The sequence below is a fragment of the Panthera leo genome, chromosome B1 (assembly GCF_018350215.1).
Source record: "Panthera leo isolate Ple1 chromosome B1, P.leo_Ple1_pat1.1, whole genome shotgun sequence".
NCBI classification, from domain to species: domain Eukaryota; kingdom Metazoa; phylum Chordata; class Mammalia; order Carnivora; family Felidae; genus Panthera; species Panthera leo.
Genome location: NC_056682.1, coordinates 198,144,331 through 198,167,773, shown reverse-complemented (window position 1 = coordinate 198,167,773; position 23,443 = coordinate 198,144,331). Strand labels below are relative to the sequence as shown.

Below are 23,443 nucleotides of genomic sequence, written 5' to 3'. Positions count from 1 at the left end.
CGAGTCCTTAGCCCCTACGATGTGTCGCGCATGCTGATAACTCTAGAGACAATTTTGTCCAATCAGCCGATTTTGCAGGTGGGTGTTTGAGATCTCTGGGTAACAGTGCGGTCCTATTCTTACATCATCATTCTCTGGCCACCCAACCTAAAGTCACAACCCAGACACCATGTTTTAATACTTTGCACTGCATTTATCACCATTCGCTTTTTGTGTGTGACCTATTTATTTGTTTCGTTCTTATTTTCCATCCCCTCTACTTGAATGTCCACGTCGTGATAGCTGGGGATTTTCTTCTTTATCATCCCATCCACAGCACTTCAAACACTGTTGGGCACATAGGAGGACCACGGCAAGAGTCCAGTGAGTAAACGGATGGTAATTAATGAGTGGGGAGCAGCCACTTTATGGGTTATGGTTGACAGTTTCGTGACCTTGGGCAAGCCTTAGTTTCTTTTGAGGTCAAGTGCAGACAAGGATAGGGGAGACTCAGCAGAGCTCAGGCACCTCCAAGCCTTCAGGAACATGTCTCAAGGGATAAGAGCTTTGCAAATTCATCACTGTCTGGTTTTTAGCTTTAAAAATGCCACCTTCTTGGTACCCGAGAATCAGCTGGAGTGGGGGTGACACATTCCTACTGTTCTTGCCAGAGAGTGCTCCATAAACCAGGCATGCATGATAATTTGCCATTTTTTTGCTGTGCAATATAGAATTCAGAAAAATCAGGGCTCCAATTGGTTTGAACAGCTCTTTGGAAATCATTCTAATGAGATGGCCACCAGGGCATTGTGGGGGGAGAAAAAAAGAGGCACGGGAGTTAACTGATGGAAATATTTGTTATTTCTGGCAGCTGGCGTTGAGAGTCGTGCATTCATTTCCAAACTCAGGAGCGATTGGACAGGCCGAGTCTATGGGTCAGAGCATCTTTATGCTCGAGAGGGCTTTGATACTTCCGGCTTTGTTTTCGGGCTCTCACAGCCGATCATCATCCCCTTACGATGGACCGAGGCTACCTTGGGATTTGCCAGCTCCTGTTTTGTCTTCTGCACATACTTTTCCAGCCTCTTCTGCTTTGCTGGGGACTCCCTCCCTGCTTCGGATTACATCACCCCTGCCCTCTCCCCTGCCCACCACTCTGGGGTGAGCATATGAACAACTCAGCCTCCCGGGTCACCGTGACTGCCACGGGGATGTGCCTGTGACCTGAGTAGGGAAGCAGTATCTTTGTGAGGTTGATACGTGGACACTGAGGGCAGAGGTTTGTTTGCAAAGCTGACCACCACAACAGCCACTCCCTTCCTATTTGTCCCTTTGTGATGTGACTTTCTGTGCTTCCCATCAAGAGGTGGAATCCATTTTCCCTCCCCTTGAATTGGGGCTGGTCCCATGGATGGGGTCCCAGAGCTGATGGCCAAGAAAGAATTCTTGAGATGCTTTTGGTGCAAAAAAGGTGACTTTATTTTATTTTTTTTTTATTTAAAATTTTTTTTAATCTTTATTTATTTTTGAGAGAGAGACAGCTTGTGAGCAGAGGAGGAGCAGAGAGAGAGAGGGAGACACAGAATCCGAAGCAGGCTCCAGGCTCCGAGCTGTCGGCACAGAACCCGATGCGGGGCTCGAACTCACAGACCGTGAGATCATGACCTGAGCCGAAGTCGGATGCTTAACAGACTGAACTACCCAGGTGCCCCCCAAAAAGGTGATTTTATGAGAGCACGGGGACAGGGTCCATGGGCAGAAAAGCTACACTGGGTTGTGAACAGTGGCTGGTTATATACTATGGAGTTGGGGAGGTAAAGTCAAAGGGAGGCCCCCAGAAGGACTTTCATGTGCTAAAGAGGACTCAGGAGACACCGGAGGCATTGCTGTGGTCAAGCCAAGGTTGTTTTCCCTGTAGTAAGGCATTAACATTAGGACGGTAGGGTTTCCTGGGGAAAGGATATACTCTCTTTGCCTCAAGTATTTGTCAAGGGGCTGCAGGTTAGAAGGAAGTTTCATTTTACCTGCCATTTCCTTCTTGCCTCTGTTCCCCGCATCACTGTGGAGGGGAGGGTGATGTTGGGGCTCCAGGAAACCGAATCTGTAGGTTTCTGAAGATTCGGTTATTGATATGATTGCCTTTTCCTTATAATTAACTAAGATATTTGTAAACGGATGGAGACTCTGTCCTGCACGACTGTGATCTCTATCAGTTAACCCTTTGTTTTCTTCTTTTAGTCTTAAGGTAGCCAGGGGTGGCCAAGGACTGTCCCACTTAGCCCACCGGGCGGGTGGGGTGGGGGAAGGAGCGATGTTTGCAGGGCTTCCGCTTGCCTTCTGCTCCCTCATCGCCATGACTTTAGGCAATTGAAGAAACGTCTGCGTTCCAGGCCTCAGCCTCCAGAAGCCTTGCAGATTCTGTTCTCATTCTCTTCGAACACTGCCGCTTTGTGAGCCATCCAGGCCGGAACCTCTTTGAGATTGACATACCTCATGCAGAGGGAGACCCTGTAGAGAGAGGCTCAGGCATCCCAGCTGTTCTAGCCATCCCAGCTGAGGCCTCTGACATGTGCCTGAGGCCACCTGAGACCAACCAGCTTCCGGCTGACACCACGTGACCACAAATGCCTAACTGAATCCAGAGGACACCACATGGATCCAAAGGACTGTCCAGCTGAGCCTTGCCCGATTCGCTGACCCACAGAACTGTGGGCAGAGAAATGGCTGTTCTTGCGAAACCACTAAGTTTTGGGGAGTTTGGTTCCATAGCAACAGAGAAGTAATGCACTGGGTGAGAGATTCTCTCCCCCTTCATCCCCTACCCCACTGGGCGGCCAGGCTGGGAAGGTGCCAGGCGGAGGCTGCCATATTGGGATTCTGAAGCACAGAAAGCCAAGACTCAAGCTGGTCGTGTTGCAGGATTTTTTACCTCAATACCCGGGGTTCATTGTCTCGCCCCTTCGAAGAACGAAGAGGTGGACACGAAATGAGCACCAGGCAAAAGTTTATTAAAGATTGGATAGTAAGGATACTGGGAAATCTGTCTTTACAGAGAGGGGACATTCGAAGGTGAATGCCCGCCAACTGTAGGCAAGGGTTCTTGTTTTATAAGGCTCTGGTCAGCCCTCCCCTTCCCCCGCCTTTCCCTTCCCTTGCCCCCCATGTTCCTTCTCAGATTCTACCCTCGTTGACTGGATAACTTTAGGTGCTGGGTTGTCCATTCCTGATTGGCTCGTTTCCATTGTATGAGGGGTGGTTTATGGTCAACTAGTGGGTCCTTGGGTCGTAGGTTTTATGGTTTACTTATTTTTATCTTTTGTCAAATTCCTAAGAGAAACCTGAGGGGGAGTAGGTGGTGTCTATAACATTCTTAGGAGGAACCTTACGCCTGAGGGGGTTTGCTGTGGTCAGACACTCCCAGCATCGTTCCAAAATAGGTGTTTTTTCCCCCACCCAGGGAACCTCAGGCCCTACCCTTTCCCTCTCTGCCTATTTTATCCTATCTTTTCCTATCCTGGACTTCTAGCTTAGCAAATGAAAAACCTTCTATCCTAGTTTGAAGTTCGTTTGGTCAGGATTCCTTCTCCCTCAGGGGAAAGAGGGACCGATAGACATTCTTTTGCTGGGTATGTTCTGTGCAGTTAGGTGTCAGCCGCGTTTTGTTGGCCTGGCAGTGTTGAATATCCTTAAACTTAGTTCCCGTATCGGTCAAAGTTTCCTGGTTTCAAAACAATGATCTTATTCACAATTTACTCATTTAGCTACTCTCCATTTAGCCCTTACTGTGAGCCAGGTAACTGCTGGAGGTTCCACAGGTGGTAGTGCTGGGAAACAAAGGCAGAAGGAAATGGCAGATGAACTGAATTTCCTTCTAACCTGCAGCGCATGGACAAACACTCGAGGCCGGCAGAGTAAAACGTTTCTCCAGGAACTCCCTAGGTCTTAATGATAATGCTTTGCTGGACGGAAAAATAACCTTAGGGAGGCCTCCAGTATCCTGTGGATCTTCTTTAGCATATGAAAATCTCACTGGAAACGTCTCCTGGATGGCCTTTACCTCCCCCAACCCCCAAGTATATAACCAGTCTCTCCTCATGGTCCCTGGGCGGCTCTTCCTGCCCATGGGTCCTGTCCCTGTGCTTTAATAAAGTCACCTTTTTGAAAATTTTTTAATGTTTTTTATTTTTGAGAGAGAGACAGAGAGACAGACAGAGTGCGAGCAGGGGAGGGGCACAGAGAGAGGGAGACGCAGAATCCGAAGCAGGCTCCAGGCTCCGAGCTGTCAGCACAGAGCCAGACATGGGGCCGAACCCATGAACCGTGAGACCGTGACCTGAGCTGAAGTCGGACACTCAACCGACTGAGCCACCCAGACGCCCCTCAAATCACCTTTCTGCACCAGAGACATCCCGAGAATTGTTTCTTAGCCGTCGGCTCCGGACCCCCAACACTCCAAAACCCCACCAGTAGGACAAGTCCAGTGTCCCTAGACTCCAGTCCAGGCTATTTAATTAGAATTGTGTTAGATTCCAAGCAGAGAAAGAAACGGACACTATGAGAGCGTTCACAGCCCTCCTCACCGTCTTGTCGTGAGAGCCCAAGGGGGTCACACAGGTGGGACACCTGACAGGGGTGTCCTGCTCATTTTTGGTTTCACTCCCAGAATAAAACTATAAGGCCGTTTCTGAAGTATGTGCCTCATCACTGAAAGTACCTTCTCTCAGAGGCTCTTTTCGGCTCCTGGCGCTCACACAGAATGCAACATCCTCGATTTGCCACATGGTGAGGCGGCGAGTGGCTGAGAAGCGCCTGCTCTAAATTCGAGAAGCACAGAGTCTAGGAGCAGCTGGAGGTGTGGGCTCCCAGAGCACCTCCTGAAACACTGCCTCTGTCTTCACCGCCCACATGTCCTGCTGAGAGCCCAGCGTCTTTTATTTCCTTGGCCTTTATTACTTCCAGCTCTGGTTCTTGGTGGAGACAAACCGCAGTCCCCAAATGCTGCGATTTGATGAGAGGAAATTTACTTAATGTACAAATTGGCCAGGGGAAGCGATTCTGATAAGGATAATTACATCCACATCTTCGTGTAAATTACAGCAAATGTCTGAAACAGCCGCCGAGCCCCTGTCATTCAGCGCGACCTCCATCCTTTGGGGTTCACAGCCAGCAAATGGATGTTCCCTGGAAGGGGAATGGGCAGAAGCCTGATTATAATGACCTGACCGCCTCAAGTGCCCTCGTTTATTCCAGTAAGAAATAGTGTCAGAACAGGGTATCGTCTGCATAGACCGATGTTTAGCCAGACATGGAAGGTGTGGGGTGGGTTTGGTCCCGGGCATATTTAGGAAGTCATGTTGGTCCCACACTCATGAGTCTTTAGTCTAGACCCAAACCACTGACCAGGGTGGTCTCCCACTCTCGCCCTTACATCCACTGTGTTTGGCTGCATCCACCGTTTGCTATTCTCTGAATATGCCATTCCCGTGCCATCGGCCCCTTTGTCTCCAACTCCTTCCTGCCCTGTCTCAGCCTGATCGAACCCTAACACCACACTGGAGATGCGGCTCACAATTCGGGAGCAGCTGGGGGTCCCATGGCATCCTCTTCCTCTCATCGCTTCGTCACGACATTTATTTGTTCAGTAAGCATGTAACGAGCACTTACCAGGAACACGGGGGCTTGAGATGAATCATTTTCTTGTAGGATCTCAGAGTCTGGGAGGGGAGGCATTCAAGTGAGAAAAGATCACCACGATGGTAACACAGTGCTTAGTCCCGCAATAAAGGTGAACACAGGCTTCTGCGAGAATCAGAAGAACCCAGTGAAGACTGGTCCAGAAGAGCTAGAGGCAGGTGTTAGAGGCTGGAGGACAGACAGGAAAGCAGCCTCCAGACTGAGCAGGAACTCTGAGACAGAAAAATGAAGCAAACACTTCGTACCATTTACAGAGTTGAGTTCAGGGTGACTTACAGACGGGGGATCAGGAGGCATACGATCTAGGCGCCACACAGCTATTCTCTATAAAGTTGGGACCTTAACCCACACATTTTTTGTCTTAATGTTTGAGACAGAGACAGAGCATGCATACACATGTGAGTGAGTGGGGGAGGTGCAGAGGGAGGGAGAAAATCCCAGGCAGAGTTCATGCTCGGTCTGGAGCCCAGTGCAGGGCTCAATCTCACAACCGTCAGATCATGACCTGAGCCCAAACCAAGAGTCAGATGTTTAACCGACTGAGCCACCCAGGTGCCTCTAACCCATAGCTTTTATAGACCAAGGGGCAGAGCAGTGAGGTCACAGGGCAATTAACTAAAGTGGGGCCACCTGTGTGCCGGCCACGTATGGGCCACTTTAGGGAAGATCGAAATAAGCGTCCTCACACTCTAGTCAGGGCATATTAACCCTGACTAGTGGGGCCTAGAGGGGGGTCATTGTGCAGGCATGAACAGGTGGGGGCAGGAACAAGGTGGGGGCCCAAAGATGGAGTCAGTGCTGTCTGCACTCCTACAGGCAGGAGGGCCTCGCACAGTCTTTCAGGATGAGTAGAAGTCACCCAGGTGAGGAGAAAGAGGAAGGCATTCTACAGAGAGGGACCGGAGAGGGTGCTGATTCCCAGTGGTTTGTTTTCCCCAACATTTTCTCAGCCTCTTGAAGGAAGAGATTGGTTTCATCCGGTTGGTATCCCCAGCACCTGGCATCGATGCATAGTAGGTGCTCAGCAAACGTTTGTGGGATGAATGAACTAGACTTTACCCCAGAAAACACAAATTCTGTTCTTGTTTGCGTGTGCATGCTTAGCAGTGCCACAAAACCCAGTGGATAATGAGAAAACATAACCAAAGATAATGGGGTCTGTATCAGCTATACGTGTGCTTTAACAAACCATCCCAAAACTTGGCAGTTTATTGCAACAACCACCTATTATTCCTTGTGATTCTGTGAATGGCTCAGGGATTCTTCTGCTGCGTTCTCCTGGACTCACCCATACAGCTGCATTCAGCCGCAGAGTCACTGGATCAGGGCTCAGGACAGTGGAGATAGCTGGGCCCCTCTGTCACATGGCCCTTGCATCCTCAAAGAGGCTAGATTGGGCTCCCTCGTATGGTGACGTTAAAACTCCAAGAGGGAAAGACTGAGAGCACTGTGTCATATTTTTCTGATGTCTCCGTGGCCAAAGAGAGTTGCGTGGCCACGTCCAGACTCAGCACGGTTGGGGATCACGCAAGGACAGGCAGCCAGGGAGGCGTGATTCACCAGGGCCGTCAGGGTTGCAACCGACCACAGGTCGGTAGGTGTCCAACTGTCACAGTGGAAGGGATGGTACCTGCAGAGTCATTGTTCTGGAGACAAGGTTTCTGAAGTCCCGGAGGGCAGCAGCAAGAGCACTAAACTTGGCCGGACTAGGAGCCGGAAGAACAGGGCTTGAATTGGATGAAGTAAATCCAGTATTTACTTCTCAGGTAACCTCCAGTACCGTAGGCAATCATGTGAAATCAGTTTGCAAAGTTGAGAGGAAGATAAATCAGCATTTCTAGGCAGAAAACCCAGGTCAGCACCACGGCCAGCACCACGGCCAGCTTCAAGACCACCATGAAGCTATGTCACCAGAGAATCCGTGGATGTGAATCCACGCTCCCCTAAACTGGGGGTCCCTGTGCCCCAGAGGAACAACCTGCTGAGTGTCTAAAGACTGGATTTGCTTAGTATGTTCTCATTTGCCTTCAGATCTTGTGATGTGACCTGTGTGAATGGAGTTTAGGGTTAGTCAGGAGCAAGAGAAACTCAACGTGAGAGTAACTTAAATAACATGGACATTTTGACCCCTAAGCAAAGGCCATTGCTGGGCAATTCGGAGTTGCCCTGACAGTTCTGTTCCACAAGGTGCGGCCCAGGGTCCTTACTGCTCACCGCCCTGCACCCTTGGGGGGTGGTGTCAACGTTGGGGCCCAAGGCGGGCGGCCCCTGCTGCTGTCACGACAGCCACATTCTTTCATTTGCTCTTCCCTACAATAAAGGCAACTTCTCTGGTACCCACTAAGCACCAGGAGGAGGTCACAAGGTGCTAGACATGTGAGGTCCCAAGTCAGCACTCTGGAGGGTCTGGAGGAAGGAGGCAGAGAGAAGGTCTTCAAGATGTCTTCGAGGAGAAACACGATGTGACGTCTGAGGAATGGCGGGCCTGGGTTGGGGCAGTGTTTGAATCATAGAAAATGAGTCCAGCAGTATTCACTTAAAAATGAAACATGAATATAAAAACTTTCTACTACCTTCCTCTCACGTGCCAGGGAGGCATCTTGTGCCTGGTTTACTCCTGCCTTGCTGTGGGGACAACTGCCCTCCGCTGTCTGCATTAGTCTCCTGCTGCCGTAAAAATTGCCACAACCTTGGCTCCAGAATGCCACACAAATTTATTCTCTTACAATCCTAAGGGTCAGGATGATAAATTCAAGGGACACCTGGGTAGCTCAGTCAGTCAAGTGTCATGATCTCACAGTTCACGGGCTCAAGCCCTGCATCAGGCTCTGTGCTGACAGCTCGGAGCCTGGAGTCTGCTTGGGATTCTTTGTCCCCCTCTCCCTGCCCCTTCTCCACTCCCACTGTCTCTTTCTGTCTCAGAAATAAACATAAAAAAAAAAAAAACTGGCAAATTCAAGATGCTGGCAGTGCAGCATCTTCCAATCTCTCCATCCCTCCTCCCTTCTCCCTCTCTTCTCCCTCCCCCACTGCTTCTGATGTCACATGTCCTTCTCTGAGTCTGACCCTCTTACCTCCTCTTAGGAGGCTTGGTTGTACTGGGCTTGCTGGATAATCCATGCGAATCTCCCCATCTCAAGATCCTTAACTTAATCACAGCAGCAACGTCTCTTTTGCCACCTAAGGCAACATATTCACAGGTTTTGGGGATCAGGCCTTTGACATCTTTGGGGGCCATTTTTCTCCCTACCACACTACCCATTCATTCAACCAATATTTATTGTGTACCTACTATGTGCCCAGAACTATGTTAGCTGGAGTCCAGAAGACATGGCCCCTGCTCTCCTGGAACAGTTATTCCTATTTTAAAGATAAGCACCGGCTGATAAGTAATCATTTCAGGATTGTGACTGCTAATGTTTAGGATGGAGTGCCTACCCTGTGTCCTCTTTCTCGACGAGTGAACCCTTGTTATTAGGAAACCTCCCTAGCTCTCAGTGCAAACACCTCTCAGTCGCATTAGACAATAAAAAGCAGGGAGTTTTTCCCCCCCCACTAGATCCTGTGCTTCTGGGTAATCCCAGCTCCCTGAACTAGAGCCCAGTGGGTGACTCCCTCCAGAGCAATGAGCAAAGCAGCCAATCGCTGCTGCAGGAAGACAAGCCTGGCCAATCACAGACTTTGCCTTTCTGTCCTTGCTTGCTGGTGATTGGCTGGGCAATTGCATCGCATTGTTGGACTGACCAATGACTCCTTGGGCAGAAACTCAGTGTGAATGGCAGTCTTTCAATGCTGTATTACTTACAAAGTTTCCTGAACTGTAGGACCAGTTGGGGATGAGAATTAGAATCTTTCTCCTCGAGTCCCTTAAATAGAAACTTCTTCTCTGCCTTCATCGTTTTATACTCACTCTTCCCTGAAGGGAGGACGACTGGTTTTCTTTGATTGAGGAGGTGGAGAATCTGATATTCCCTGGCTAGAGTTTTCTGACTGGGTTAAGTATATGGGTTTAAAGCTGTGAGCATTTTGTCAGAGAACGATGGCACCAGATGGAGTTAAGCAGGCAAGGAAAATGTTACTCAAGACGATTGCAATAGGGGTTGATGCTACTGAACAGCAGAGAAAGATTTGCTCCCGTGCAAGAGGGCGCAGCTGGGGACTTGTAGCCAACAGGCAGGGTGAGGGGTCTATGGATGGAATCTGCTAAGGGCCTCTGGTTAGGCGTCAAGGGTCAGGGAAAGAGGAGCCTGATTGCATGTCAGAGGTTGGGGTATTCTCCCTAAACTGGCTTAGCAGGACTCTTGCTAAAACTGGGGTCAGCAGGCCAAGGACAAGACTTAGTCAAGGAGAGGCTCAGGGGCGCCTGGGAGGCTCAGTCAGTTGAGAGTCTGACTTGATTTTGGCTCAGGTCATGATCTCATGGTTTATGGGATTGAGCCCCATGTAGGGCTCTGGGCTGACAGCACTGAGCCTGCTTGGGATTCTCTCTCTCTCTGTGCATCCCCCCCTCTCAAAATAAATAAATAAACTTAAAAAAAAAATGAAGAGGCTCAGAGGAGCCTGACTGAAGTTTCGTCAAGGAGGGAATCCTTATCAGCATCACTGTTTTCTCTCCGCCTCAGGAATTGATCTGCCACACGACCTACACACTCCCCATTCCTGCGTGTGTGAATGCCCTGGCCCCATGTGTACGTGGTGGGGGAGGTATGAGTGTGTGTGTGGTGGGGGGATGGGCAGTGAAAAGCCTGTAGGCCTTGGTGTGTATGTATGTTCAGCTCGGAGGTTCAGTATCAGGAAACATGCCTAAGGTATTTTCTTGAATACAGCTTCAGTCAGTATCAGGGAGGATATATAATCTCCCCTCCAGAGTGGCTGTCCCGCATTTCATTCCCACTAGTGATGTATGGAGCGCCCTATGCTCCATGTTCTTGCCAATGTTCATTCTTTCACTCTGTCTCTCAATTGTTCAGATCGGGTACTTCCTGTGATTTGTCAGTATGTTCACCGATCCTTTCCTCTGCCGTCTCCATTCTGTCACTGATGATGTCAGGTGAGGTTTAATTTTCAGTTACTGCATCGTTCAGTTCTAAAGGTGTGATTTTTAGAAATGGTTTTGATTGCTTTGCTGAGAATGTCTATCTTTCCATTCATTTCCAGAGTGTATCCCCATACTCCATGGAGCATGACTGTAATACTTTACCGTAGTTATTAACATCTAGGTCCTCTGAGGTTGGCCTATGTTGATTGCTCTTTCCCTTGAGAGTTATTGAGGCTTTCCTGGTTTTCACAGAACTTTGAACTGTGTTTTGGACACTTTGAATACTATCATATGAGGGTCTATGTCCTATTAAAACTTTTGAACATTTTTTTTTTAAAGCAGTCAATTAGTCTGGTTATGTGCAGATGGCAAGTTCTGACCCACATTCTGTGGACCATGTTTCTGGTTTCTGGTTGGTTTTCAAAGGCTTTTCAGTGTAATTTGGGCCCACCTCGAGTCTGTTACCCAGGAGCCACTGAAGTCTTACACTTCAGTCCCTAAATTTCTGCTACATTGCTTCCAGAAAGTTTCATGCATACAGAGCTCAGGGGGTGAGCCCAGGACTTCAATACAGATTTTGGGTGTCCCTTTGTTTAGCTGTGTCCTCACTGTGATTTCCTGTTGTCACTTCTCCTGGTGATTTGGCTACAAATCCAAGGTTTTAGCCTCCCCATTGTGTCACACATTCACAACTGGGTTTTCATCTGGGGCAAAACATTGATAGAAAAAATGAGAAAAAAAAAATTACAGCATTCCCTTACCTTCCCCAATCCGCAGTGGCCCATCTTGCCAGTTCCTGTCATCGGAGAGAAGGATTTCTCTTAGATTTTAGATGTGGCTCCCATTCTCTGTGGCCACCACTGCTGCCACTGCCCTGGGTATTCAGCTTCATGACTGTGTTACAGCAAATACTCGGCACCCAGGAAGGGACAAGAGACACACACTCGGGGAATCAGAAAAGACTGTTTATGTCACATCGGCACCAGCCCAGCAGAGTCACCTCCAAAGGCCAAGCCCGGAGTCCTGGTGCTGGCCTTCTTTTATGCCTGGCTAGCTTCCAGGTACTTGGCAACATTCTATTGGCTGCACAGGGGGCACCACCAGTTGTGCTTCGCAGGCAGTTGGCTGGTGCAAGACGCAAGCAAGATTATAGAGGCCAAAAGCAGGCAAGGGGAGTATCCAGCCTCGGACATCTGGCGGGCCCTTTTTTATCTGCTTTTGCTGGCTTTCCTTCTCTACTGGAACTTGCCTCAGGGCGCCCCCTACATTCTTTCCCCAGAGGGTCACCCCTACTGTTCCTCTGGCCAGACAGGGAGGGTTTTTTTCTGTTGAGGCTTTTTCCATTGGCCCTGCTGTGTGGCTTTGGGCACTGGTCTCTCCTGGAGTGCAAGTCAGGAGATACAGGAGGGAAAAAAATGCAGAAAACTCACCTCCATAGAGGTTGTCCTGTGAGTTCTGATGGCTTTCCTCAATTTGCCTGCTATCATTTATCTTTCCGGTATTTGTGCTACGTGTTCTGCCCAGAGGTCTTGGTTATAATCAGTGAGAGAAACAGAGTGTGCTTATTTCATCATAGCTAGACCCAGAGGCTGGAAGAGTGACTTTTCTTTCAGTGAATCTGAGAAGAGGAGAGGTCAGCCATCGTGGCTTGGAAATGGAAGGATAAAGTAAAACAGTAAGACTGGGACCTAATCCCTAATCCTTGGGCAGAAGCTGGGGCAAGGGGTCTGTTAATTTTGAGCAGCGATTCCTTTAGGGAATCCATATCCATGATTGGATATGGGTGGGGGGAGGGTGCCACCCTCTAAGTTCTAACCATAAGTGGTCAGAAAGAAAAGAGCCTGTGCAGCAAGGCTCATGGGAATGTCTGTCTGTCTGACTCACCACTTCCCATTATTTTTGGCATTGGAAGAACAACTCCGTACATGAGGAGGTCACTGCAATGGATGTTAGAGTATGATCAAAAGGCTTGGGAATGGACATGCTGTGTTTGATTTAATATCAAGTGCAAAAAATAGGAGATAAGAGACAAGAGAGTTTGTACATTGTGTTTTATGTATTCTGTGACTATAACGGTGTAGGTAATAGGCCAGAAATGGACGGAGATGTATGAAAATTAACGTGATCATGGTAGGGAACCTAAAGCGTGTGAGATTATGGGGTCTTAGTGGTTTTTTTTTTCAAACATTTACTTGGTGTTGTTCTGCTGACTTTTCCAATGTGGGAACATGTAGGAGAGTTCCTGGCCTGTTGCCTGATGGTTGTGCGGTTTTCCCATCTCATTGCTGTCATTTATTTGGGAAGGGCTTTCCTGATTCTCACTTCCCACTGACCCCTGATTAGGTGGTCCTGTGTCCTGTTCCTGTATCCCTGTGTCCCCCCTCCTCCGGGTCCTGAGGGGACACTTGGCCATTAATGCTTCTTTGATTTTCAATCTTCTGTGGTAGGCATGAGCAAATGCGGGTAAGGGCAGTATATTCTCCTGCTCACTGATGTGTCCTCGATGCCTTCCTAGTGCCCAGACCAGGCTAGGTACCTCCTCTCTAGAAGCTAAATACTCAGGTCTACAAATGAAAGACGACACTCCACAGCTGAGATATCTTTTTGCACTTTATTTGGCTTTTATGTTCTTATGTTCTCAGGCACTTTTTTGCACCCACATATCACTTTCTCTCCATATCGACACCCACCGTCCAAATCTTTCAGCCAAACCAAAGCTGGGTAGTATGGTGCACTGCGTTGGAAGCCAACCAAAGGAGAAGCCCAGTGATAGAAGAGTATTCGGCAGGAAAGGCAATTCAGAACTCAGGTTTTGGCGAAGGCTGGCCTTGCCAGGAATGGTCAGAAAAGCCTGAGGGATTGTGGCTGAAAGGGTCTCAGGGGCATTGCCATGTCCAGAGCCCTTCCTCTCTGGCCCACTCCTACTGTGACATACTAAATTCAAGCACACACGTGCTAATTCGCGTGCACTTTCATATATATATGGGCATTCTGAACTTGTTTCAGCCTGCACGCAATCCACAGGGCCGGCATTTTCACAGCAGGCTGCAAACTGATCCAACCCAAACAGCCCTAGCACATAGGGCTGGAAGAGTCCTCAGGCATATCTGCTCCGAAGCACTCCTCCCAAAAGTGACACTTAGATTTCCACAACAGCAGTCAAGACAAGCAATCACCCAACCTTCTCTTGAGCACTTCGCGTAATGCTGAACTCACCGTCTGTGATTAATTTAATGTGTCAACTTGACTGGGTCTTGTGGGGGCTTCAGATATTTGGTTAAACATTATTTTGGACATGCCCGCGAGGGTACCTCCAGACAAGATTAGCATTTGAATTGGTGGACTGTGTAAAGCAGACTGCTCTCCCCGATGTGGGTGGGCCTCAGCCAATCTGTCGAGGGCCTGAATAGAACACAAAGGGGCAGAGGAAAGGAGAATTTGCCCTCACACTTACACTGGTCTTCTGCCCTGTCTTTCCACCAAGCCTTGGTTTCACTTCAGAACCATTCTTAATATTGTTTTTTCAGTTGAGCAGAACTCAATCCGCAGTCACTGCCCCAGCTACTGGAAAGTTACTTCTCCCACGTTTCGAACCTCTTTAGCTCTTCTGAGACACGTCTGATGCTCTGAGGTGAAGACAGTCTCATGGATGGAAGTCTTGAGCCCTGTGGGACACAGCCTGGATGATGGTGGGTTCGTATCAGCTTCTTGAGCCAGAGACCCACAAGACCAAGCCAAAGACTGGTAACCAGGCACTTGTTAGGACGTAAAAGAGTCTTTCCACTGAAGTCTGAAAACCTTCATCTAGGACCAAAGCCAAGGGTCCCTTGGGGTTTCAGGATCCGGGTTGAGGGCAGCTCAAGGCTTCTTATGGCTCATCTGGCACCAGGACCTTGGTCTGTGCTTTTCGGCCCACTGCCATCTCTGGTCAGACTATATGGTTTTCCGGTGAGAAAGCCTTCAGATGCTATTTCCCCAATTTCATGTCGAAACCATGGGCTAAGTCATGAAGAGGACAGGCCATTGATCCATAAGGAAAATGAGGGGTCCACCTTCCAGAGAGTTTGGAGATAAGCTATGAATGAAACCCAAATGGTTGTGACGTTAGATTAGCAAAGGTTTATTTTTAAATACTTAATAATATTAACCGTGTAGGGAAACCTCTGGTTTCCTGAAATGGTGAGACTATCCGTTTAGATAATCCCATTTTTGACATAATTGTCCAGCGTGGAGGCGGAGTCTTGCTCGGGCCTTCTGGCCACCTTATTGTCGCTCACAGATGAGTCCGTGTTCTCCTCCGGAGGGTAGGCCTTGTTCCTTTTGGCAAATGCCTGGCTGATTTCTGCATGGGTTCTGTTTTTTGTCTCAGGCAGGACAAAATAGAAATAGATAGCACCTGTGAGGCAGATCGCAGCAAAAACCAGGAAACAGTAGGTGTCCAGACTTTTCTGTGGGAAGGAGAGACAAGGAACATCAAGGAGACAATCACAAATCTGGCTGTGAAACCATCTCTCAACAGATTTTTTAAATATTTTTTTAAGTGTTTATTTCTGAGAGAGAGACAGAGCACAAGCTGTGGAGGGGCAGAGAGAGAGGGAGACTCAGAATCCGAAGCAGGCGCCAGGTGCTGAGCTGTCAGCACAGAGCCCGACACGGGGCTCGAATCCACGAACCATGAGATCATGACCTGAGTTGAAGTGGGACGCTCAACCGACTGAACCGCGCAGGTGCCCCTCTCAACGGATTTTTATGGCTCCCCATCCCTATATCAATATTCCTGGATGGCATACCAGGCCTGTGACATAGACTCTATAGGCAAATGGTGCCTTAAGAAGCATCTGCAGGAGACATTCTCATATGAGCCATGAACACATCAGCTTCAAACCCCGGGACCCATGAAGAAATGCCAGTCTTCTGTTTTCTTTTTTGAAAACTAGGCATATAGAAACTAGTCATCATGAAAGCAACATGTCACACTTGCTGAAAGTTATTTTAAGTTCATATTTACACACCTTAAATGAGGGTGCCTGACCTGAAAGTCACCCGTGACAGCTCTGTCCCCTCAGCTGTCATGCGGGACCCATGCACTGAGTCCCAGCTGGATTTCTTCCTCAAACAGGTCCCCGGTGTCGCCTCCCCTGGCGTCCCCACTCCTGAAGTCCAGCCTAGGGGGCACCTGGGGCCATATGGGACCACCAGACTCTGCTCTTGTGGGAAGGCAGCCACAGATGAAGATCCATAAATGGACATGCGTGGCTGTGCTCCAGTAGAATTTCCTTACAGAACAATAAACCCTGTGGTGGGCAGGACTTCGTCAAACCCGGCCACGCCCAAGGGACAATTGCCTCTCGCCTTCTTCACCCACGTCCCCCATCCATGTGGCTTCTTCCCCATCTCTTCCCTGCAATGCAGCCCAGGGAGTCTTGCAAAAATGTATCTTGGTCATGCCAGCACCCTGCTTATAACCTTGCAGCTGCCTCCCATCGCTCGTGGGACCCACTTCCTTGGCTCGCCCTGGGGTCACGAGGTCTCCTCTCTGTGCCTCTTCCGCACGGGCTTTGACACTCCCGTCTCCCACCCTTCTTCTGCTGACTCGGGGTCCCTGCACTTGCTAACCCCTCTTCCCTACACTGTCCACCTCCTCAGCTCCTGTCTCTCTCCTTCTCCAAGCACGTGCCCTGCCCCAGGCCAGGACCCTGTATTATCATCTCTCCTGGTTCTGTCCTCCTTCCCTGGACGTCGATGGTAACCGCATGGTTAGTAGTGTGGCTGCTTGATGAATGACTGTCTGCTGCTGGGCTGTCCGCTCCATGAGGTAGCAGCTCCGTGAGCAAAAACGTCTGGTTTTGCTCATCGCTGTGGCCCAGTACTCAGGCCAGTGCGTGGGCAATGGTAGGTGCTCAGTGGATAATTTATGGAGTGAACAAATCAATCGATCTGTCAATCAGATTTCAATCAGAGAAATCAATCTGTCTCGTAAGTTTCCCTGTTGCTGTGGACTTGACTTATGTGGCCCCCAAATTCGTATGTTGAATCCCTAACCCTCAATGTGACTATATTTGGAGATGGGACTTTTGGGAGGTCATTAAGGTGAAATGAGGTCATAAGGGTGGGGTCCTAATCCCACAGGATGAGTGGCCTTAGAAGAAGGGGGAGAAAGAGAGCTCTCTTTCCCTCCATGAGCACACAGAGGAAAAACCATGGGAGGCCACAGGGAGAAGGCAGCCGTCTGTGAGGCAGGAAGGGAGCCCTCACCACAAACTGAGACAGACAGAGGTCCCGAGGTGCCCACCTGGGAAAGCAGATCTTTGGATGACATTGCCCTGGGCCCTAATCCTACAATTCCCATCTCTTTCAAAATGAAAGCTCTTTAAATATCTGCCTGCCCCTTTGTAGTTCTCTTTTCTGAGGCACTTCTACAGAACAGGCACACTGCAAGAGGACCTCGGGCCCCTCAGAAAACCCATTTTGCTAGCCCACCTTGCCAGGGCTGTGTGCCATCAGGAGGCTGGAAGCCAGAAGCTGGAAACAGGCTCCAGGGCCCAATTTACAATGGGGTTGCTCCTGCAAGGACCAGACCGGACCAGACCAGACCAGTCGGAGCCACGTGGGCCCGGGCCCTGGCCTTCGTCGCCTTTCCCCTCATCGTGATGCTCAAAATCACGCCTGGGGTGGAGATTTAACATGAAAATAAGGTGTGTTGTGTCAGCTGCACCTGTGCGTCCTGGCTCCTACGTGCTTGTACGTGCTCAGAAGGCACCCCTTTCCCGCCTCGGCCCCTCAACACCTTCCCCGGCCGTTGTCTGGGACGCAGCCTGGTGTCCCTCCTCCTAAGGCTGCCTCCCTCAGCCCGGGTGTGAACTTGCAATACTCACACCATCCCTGCCCCTTTCTACCCACGAGAGTCAAAGAACCTGAGGTCGGTAACAAGACCAGATCAGCTGGCACCTGGGCCTTGTGCTTGCAGGCTCCAGAACGGTGACAAAATGGGTTTCTGTCGTCTAAGTGCCCGGGTCTGTGGTGTTTTGCGACGGCGACCCGAGCTGACCAAAATACCACTGGCCCTGACATCCTATCGTTTTACGACTGGGAATAATTAGAAAACCTAGGTCTCTGCTTTGAAATGAAGCCCGTTTAATTGAAGCTTGTACAAATTGAAATATTTTCATTGCTCCTGGGAATGGTAAGTCAAGAAGAAAGGATTTTTATTTATTGAAACAATTTTTGTGTTTGAGAGAGAGGACACGCATATGTGGGGGAGGGGCAGAGGGAAAGAGAGAGAGAGAAGCTCAAGCAGGTTCCGTGCTGAGCGACGGGGCTCGATCCGTGGCCCTGGGATCATGACCTGAGCTGAAATCAAGAGTCGGACGCTCAACTGACTGAGCCACCCAGGTGCTCCAAGAAGAAAGGATATTTTAAATGACTAGTCAGTCTTTGCAACAGCCGTGTCAGCAGGACCACTGGCTCCTGCTGGGGACATGAGCTGGCCCCTGCCTGCAGCCGAGGGATGCTGCTGATATTAATACTGGCATCAGAACTGAGCTTCGTTTGTTGAGGATTCTGGGGCGAGACCTTGAGCCGAGACCTCTGCACGCAGGGAATGAAGCGTCTTGCCCAAGGCCTCCCGTTTGGTTGGCCTGAGGCTGAGAGTCTGCAGCCTTAACCGCCTTGCAAACTGGCTCCTGGTGGCCAGGCATTGCAGCCGAGGCACACCCCGTCCCTCCAGGACCAGCTTCCTAAGCCACAGCTGGCCGATGCGCGTGGTAAGCTGTCTGAGCCTCTCGTGTCTGAAAACGCCTTTTCCCCTCTCTCATACGGGAAGGTACAGACTTCTGATTTCAAAGTAGTTTCCTCTCAAGCATTTGAAGACAGTGTTCCTTGCCCAACGGTAGTGGAATCTTGCTCAGGAGGAGGAGGATGTCCCCTGATTGTCATTTCTTTTCAGATGATCTGAGTTTTCCCTATGGAACTTGGAGGGTTTTCTTTTTAACTCCAGTATTTTTTTTAACGTTTATTTATTTATTTTGAGAGAGACAGAGAGCATGAGCAGGGCAGGGGCAGAGAGAGGACAGAGGATCCCAAGCAGGCTCCCTGCTGTCAGCGCAGAACCCCAGGTGGGGCTCGACCTCACGAACCGTGAGATCAGGACCTGAGCTGAAATCCAGAGTTAGATGTTTAACCCGACTGAGCCCCCCAGGCTTAATAAGAGTATGTTGACTGAGTGGATAAAGGAATGAAATCTGAGCACTTTCACGGACAAGCATGAAGGGACAAAGGTGGTCCAGGTTAGACTGTCACGAAGGGACCAAAATAGAATCCTTCCGCTCAGTGTCCACCGCGACCCGTGGGTTGCTGGCTCACAGGTGATTCATACCAAGCTCCCAGGCGAGTCAGTGCTGGGCTGTCACTTAAGAACCGATGGGGAGTCAAGTGCCTTCCACCTGTACCTCCAGCTCTGCGGAGAGCTTAACAAGTCAAGGCTGCTCCACGGTTGGAGCGTTAGGATGTCTCCAGGGGAGGCCGGAAGGCAGCAGGGATCTTAGTGACATCTTACGCCTCTGCCGTGCGTGGTAGCTCCCAAGCCGCTGTCATATGTACCCTTCGGGTCTTGTTGGAGTTGCTGCCTGACGGCATCTCAGCTCCACGTGCCCAGCCGGAAACCACATTTAAGGGCCCTGTGGACGCCCCCGGCTTGCCCTTCCCTCCCTGGCAAGCCCGCCCTTCCCCACTGGTTCTCAGACACACGCTGCTATATTCCCTGGGCCAAGATGGACACCAGACTCACCTCTGACTGCTTCCCCGCTCTCTGCCTGTCTCTGCTACTAAGTCCTGATGACTTTACCCTGAAACATCCTTTTTCTTTTTTGTAAAAATACACACTTTTTTTTTTTATCCAGAGGGAATTCACATAAAGTAACTTGCGCAGATCTGAAGTGTAGAGTTCCACAAGTCTGGATAAAAGTACTCTCCTGTGTAACTAACACCTACGTCAAGACGCAGAACATTTCCACCACTCCAGAAAGTTCTTTGTGCCATTTGCTAGTCAGTGCCTCCTGTCTCCCAGCCACCTCCCTGCCGTCCCCAACACATAGAGTCAACCACCGTTCTGGTGTCTGTCACTGTACCCTCCATTTTTCCTGCCCCTGTCCCGGGCCACCAGGCAGCCAAAGAGTTCTTTTAAAGTCACAAAATGAGGGGCGCCTGGGTGGCTCAGTCGGTTGAGCATCTGACTTCGGCTCAGGTTCACGATCTCACAGTTGGTGGGTTTGAGCCCCATGTCGGGCTCTGTGCTGACAGTCCAGAGCCTGGAGCCTGCTTTGGATTCTGTGTCTCCCTCTTTCTCTGCCCCTCCCCTGCTCACACTCTGTCTCTCTCTCTCTCAAAAATTAATAAACATTAAAAAAAAATGTAAAGTCACAAAATAGTTCTGTCTTAAAACCATGCAATGGCTTCCTAGAGTCCTTTGGAAAAACCCCAAATCCCTATCACGCCCTCAGTACCTGGGCAGATCCGGCCTCCACCTCCCTCCCCTCCCTTACAACTACCTGTGATGCCCTACATCCCTCAGCTGCCTGCTCTGGGCCTGCGCAGGGCCTCTGCCAGCCTCTTCCTGCTCCCCACCACCCTCACCCCCACTGACTCCCTCAACCTCAGCTTGAAAGGTCCCTGCTCTGGTCAGCCCAGTTAGGCCCCACTTTACCCCCTTCCATGAAGCCCAAACCTACACCTGGTCCCACAAGGATCATGTCTATTCTCTCTGAAATGTTAGGGCAGGATTGTGCCCCAATGTCAGTGCCACTGGAGAAGGAGCAAGTGAAAGGTTGTCTCCTCCTCCCTCTAGACCCAAGGATACCAGCTGGAGCCTCCAGAGAGGCGAGGGGGCAGCTTTATTTGCTTTCAGATCCCACGATCCTGGGTCCGCATCAGCTTCCTCCTCACGCTGAATAGGCATTTGGGATATGACCCGATAATTTTCAAGTTGAAAAGAACCATTTTCCCGCTTCCAGATTTTACCGAACTCAAACGAAATTTTATAACTCCTGTGGAGTCAAGCAGGTGTACAATTGCAGGCAATCTTTTCCAAACCAGAAAATGCTGGTGCCGACGGCAGAGGCTGCTTGGTCCGCAGGCTTCTATAACCAACGGCCCAAGGGACACACCGATGCTGACCGTAGCAGAGGCCCAAGGAAAAGGCAGCCTTTGGCTAAGGACATGGAAACAGAGAGTGATACTAATGCCCCCACGGGTCAAGGCAGCCCATGCCATCTGCCCATAACTAGAACACTCTGCAGGAAGGGGCGGGGTGGGTGGCAGAGAAGGGGGAAGAGGGAAGAAGGCAACAAGCCATCCTGGACGGCTCAGCGAGTTCGGGGCAGTGTAAGCTTCCAGCGCTCACCATGAATTGCTCTGTCTTTCTTTTCTCCTCTTCCCAAGTGACCCTAGGACCACACGGCAGGAAGCAACCTTTATGGTACTAATAATGACCACGATGGCAACTGGTCCTGACTGTCCACGGGCAGACACTGTGCTCAAGACCTGACTTCACCTCTGATTGATTCGGGAGCCCTGCTGCAAAACTGGGGCAGTTCTTTCGTTGCATGGGCATAAAAATGACGGCAATCAAAGTCGGACAGATTTGACCGGCATGGGCTTCACCTAACTGCTGACGGGCATGGTCAGGATTCAAGTCACGGTCGGGATTCAAGATCAGGCCGTCTGACCTCAAAGTCCGTACAGTCTTCCCAGCGTCTCATTTATATCTAAGGTAGTGCCAGGCAAATCAGGGCAATAGGAACGACAGACAGCTACGGCAGCCACCACTCACCAGGCTGGTCTGTACTGGAGATGGTCCTGACGTCTGCCTCGGGCCGGGAGCCCCCAGACACAGAGCCTGACTCTGGGGTGTCAGTGCAAGTGACCCAGGGGGCACGGGTAGGGGAGGGATTGAGCTGGGGGTATGTGACCAAGTATCTCGGGCTGCTCGGAACCAAGTGGTTCTCCGGGAGGTGAGACTTATGGGGACGGTCCTGTTGTGGGTTGGATTGTGTCCCCCAAAAGGTATGGTGAAATCCTCACCCCGGGGCCCGTGAACGTGGTGCTGTTTGGAAACTGTCTTTGCAGAGGTAATCAAGTTAAGGCGAGGTCATACGAGACCACGGTGGGCCTGCAATCCGATCACTGGTGTCCTTACAGAAAGAGGCCTGGAGACATACACGAAGGAGGAAGGCCCCGTGCCCAGGGAGGCAGAGACTGGGGTAATTAATGCAGCTACAAGCCAAGGAGCACTGAAAACCTCCAGTAGCTCGGAGAAGGCATGGGACACGCCCTTCCCTCACAGCTTTCAGGAGGAACCAGCCCTCCTCGCCTCCTGACTGTGTGCTTCTAGCTTCTGGAACCGCGCGAGAATAAATTTCTATTGTCACAAACTGCTAAGTCTGTGGTACTTGGTGATGGCCGCTCTGGAACCCGAGATAGGAGGGGACGTGTCCAGCTGGAACTCAGTGCTTCTTGGGGCCTCTGGGAGACGCGGAGCACACAGCAGAGTCGCCCCCACACAGACAAGGAGGGGGAAGCTGTGTATTCACCCACACCCTCACTGGCTGTGGGCCGCCCCAACCGTCTGCCTGCTCCTCCCACAGGCTGAGAGTGAGCCCCACGTGGGGGGTGGGGGTGGGATGACGACAGGATTCTCAGAGTTGTTTGCGGAGGAGAAGGTCAGGGTGAGTGGGTGTGGGCGGGGCCCCAGCAGCAGCTGTCCCACAACCGTAGCTCACGAGTCCTCATCCCAGCCAAAGGAGGTGACATCACCTCTGGCCAGGTACTGTGGGCACTTCCCTTGTGTGAGCTCACTCAGCCCTCCTGTGACCCACGGGGTCCATTCGTAGACGGGGAGGTCAGGGCGGGCCAGTGATCCCAGCCCCGGCGGCCCCCAGTGCCTGCTCTGAACCTCCACAGGCTCTGTGCTCCGTTGGTGAATGAGAGTGAGGGATTTCCCATTTTAGAGATGGGGAAACTGAGGCTTGGAGCAGTCAAGGACCTAGCCCAGGGCCCCCCTGCTTAATGCGTGTGGCAGTGAAGTTTTGGGCCACGTCGCTGTCTGAGGCCGTGCTGGCTCTGATATTTGCTTTCTGGGGTAGCTCCTTGCAGGTTCCTGCTCGGCAGCTGGGATATATTTACCACTGACATGTTTTGGAAAACATGCAAAACTCAAGATGTCTTGAAAAACCGCACTTGGGGCTGGTATGAGCTGCACTGTGTCTACCGCCACGATTCATAGAAGTCCTAACCCCCCGCACCTCAGAATGTGGCAGTTTGTGGAGATAGGGTCTTTAAAGAGGGGATCAAGCTATAGTGAAGTTGGATGGTGGGCCCTGACTCAATGTGCCGGGTGTCCTTAGAAGAGGAGACTGGAACACAGACACACACACAGAGGGACGGCCACGTGAAGACACGAAGACAAGATGGCCATCCACACACCAAGGAGAGAGGCCTCAGATGCCATCAACATTGCCAAGACCTTACCTTGGACTTCCAGCTTCCAGAACTGTCTGTTGTTTAAGCCCCTGACCCTGTCTGGTTGTGGCAGCCAGGCAGACCAAGACAGATATTCCTGTGGCTGCGATGGTTTCCGGAAGGGTGGTGGGACAGAACTGGTCGTTTGTGGAGTCCGCAGCGGAGAAGGACCCACATGGGAGGGTTAGGGTGGTGGGGGGTGCGAACCTGAACGTGTAA

General features: G+C 50.6%; 1 protein-coding gene across 3 annotated transcripts in view; it reads right to left on the bottom strand.

The window, feature by feature from the left end:
- Positions 1-13,303: 13,303 nt before the first annotated feature.
- The window catches only part of SLC2A9 (solute carrier family 2 member 9), a 255,169-nt gene continuing 245,029 nt past the window's right edge, over positions 13,304-23,443 (bottom strand). For all 3 annotated transcript variants that reach the window (XM_042936893.1, XM_042936894.1, XM_042936895.1), the window contains one exon: positions 13,304-15,159. In XM_042936893.1, coding sequence (XP_042792827.1) covers positions 14,905-15,159 — 255 coding nt within the window. In that variant the 3' untranslated portion in view covers positions 13,304-14,904. The remainder of the gene's footprint in view (positions 15,160-23,443) is intronic.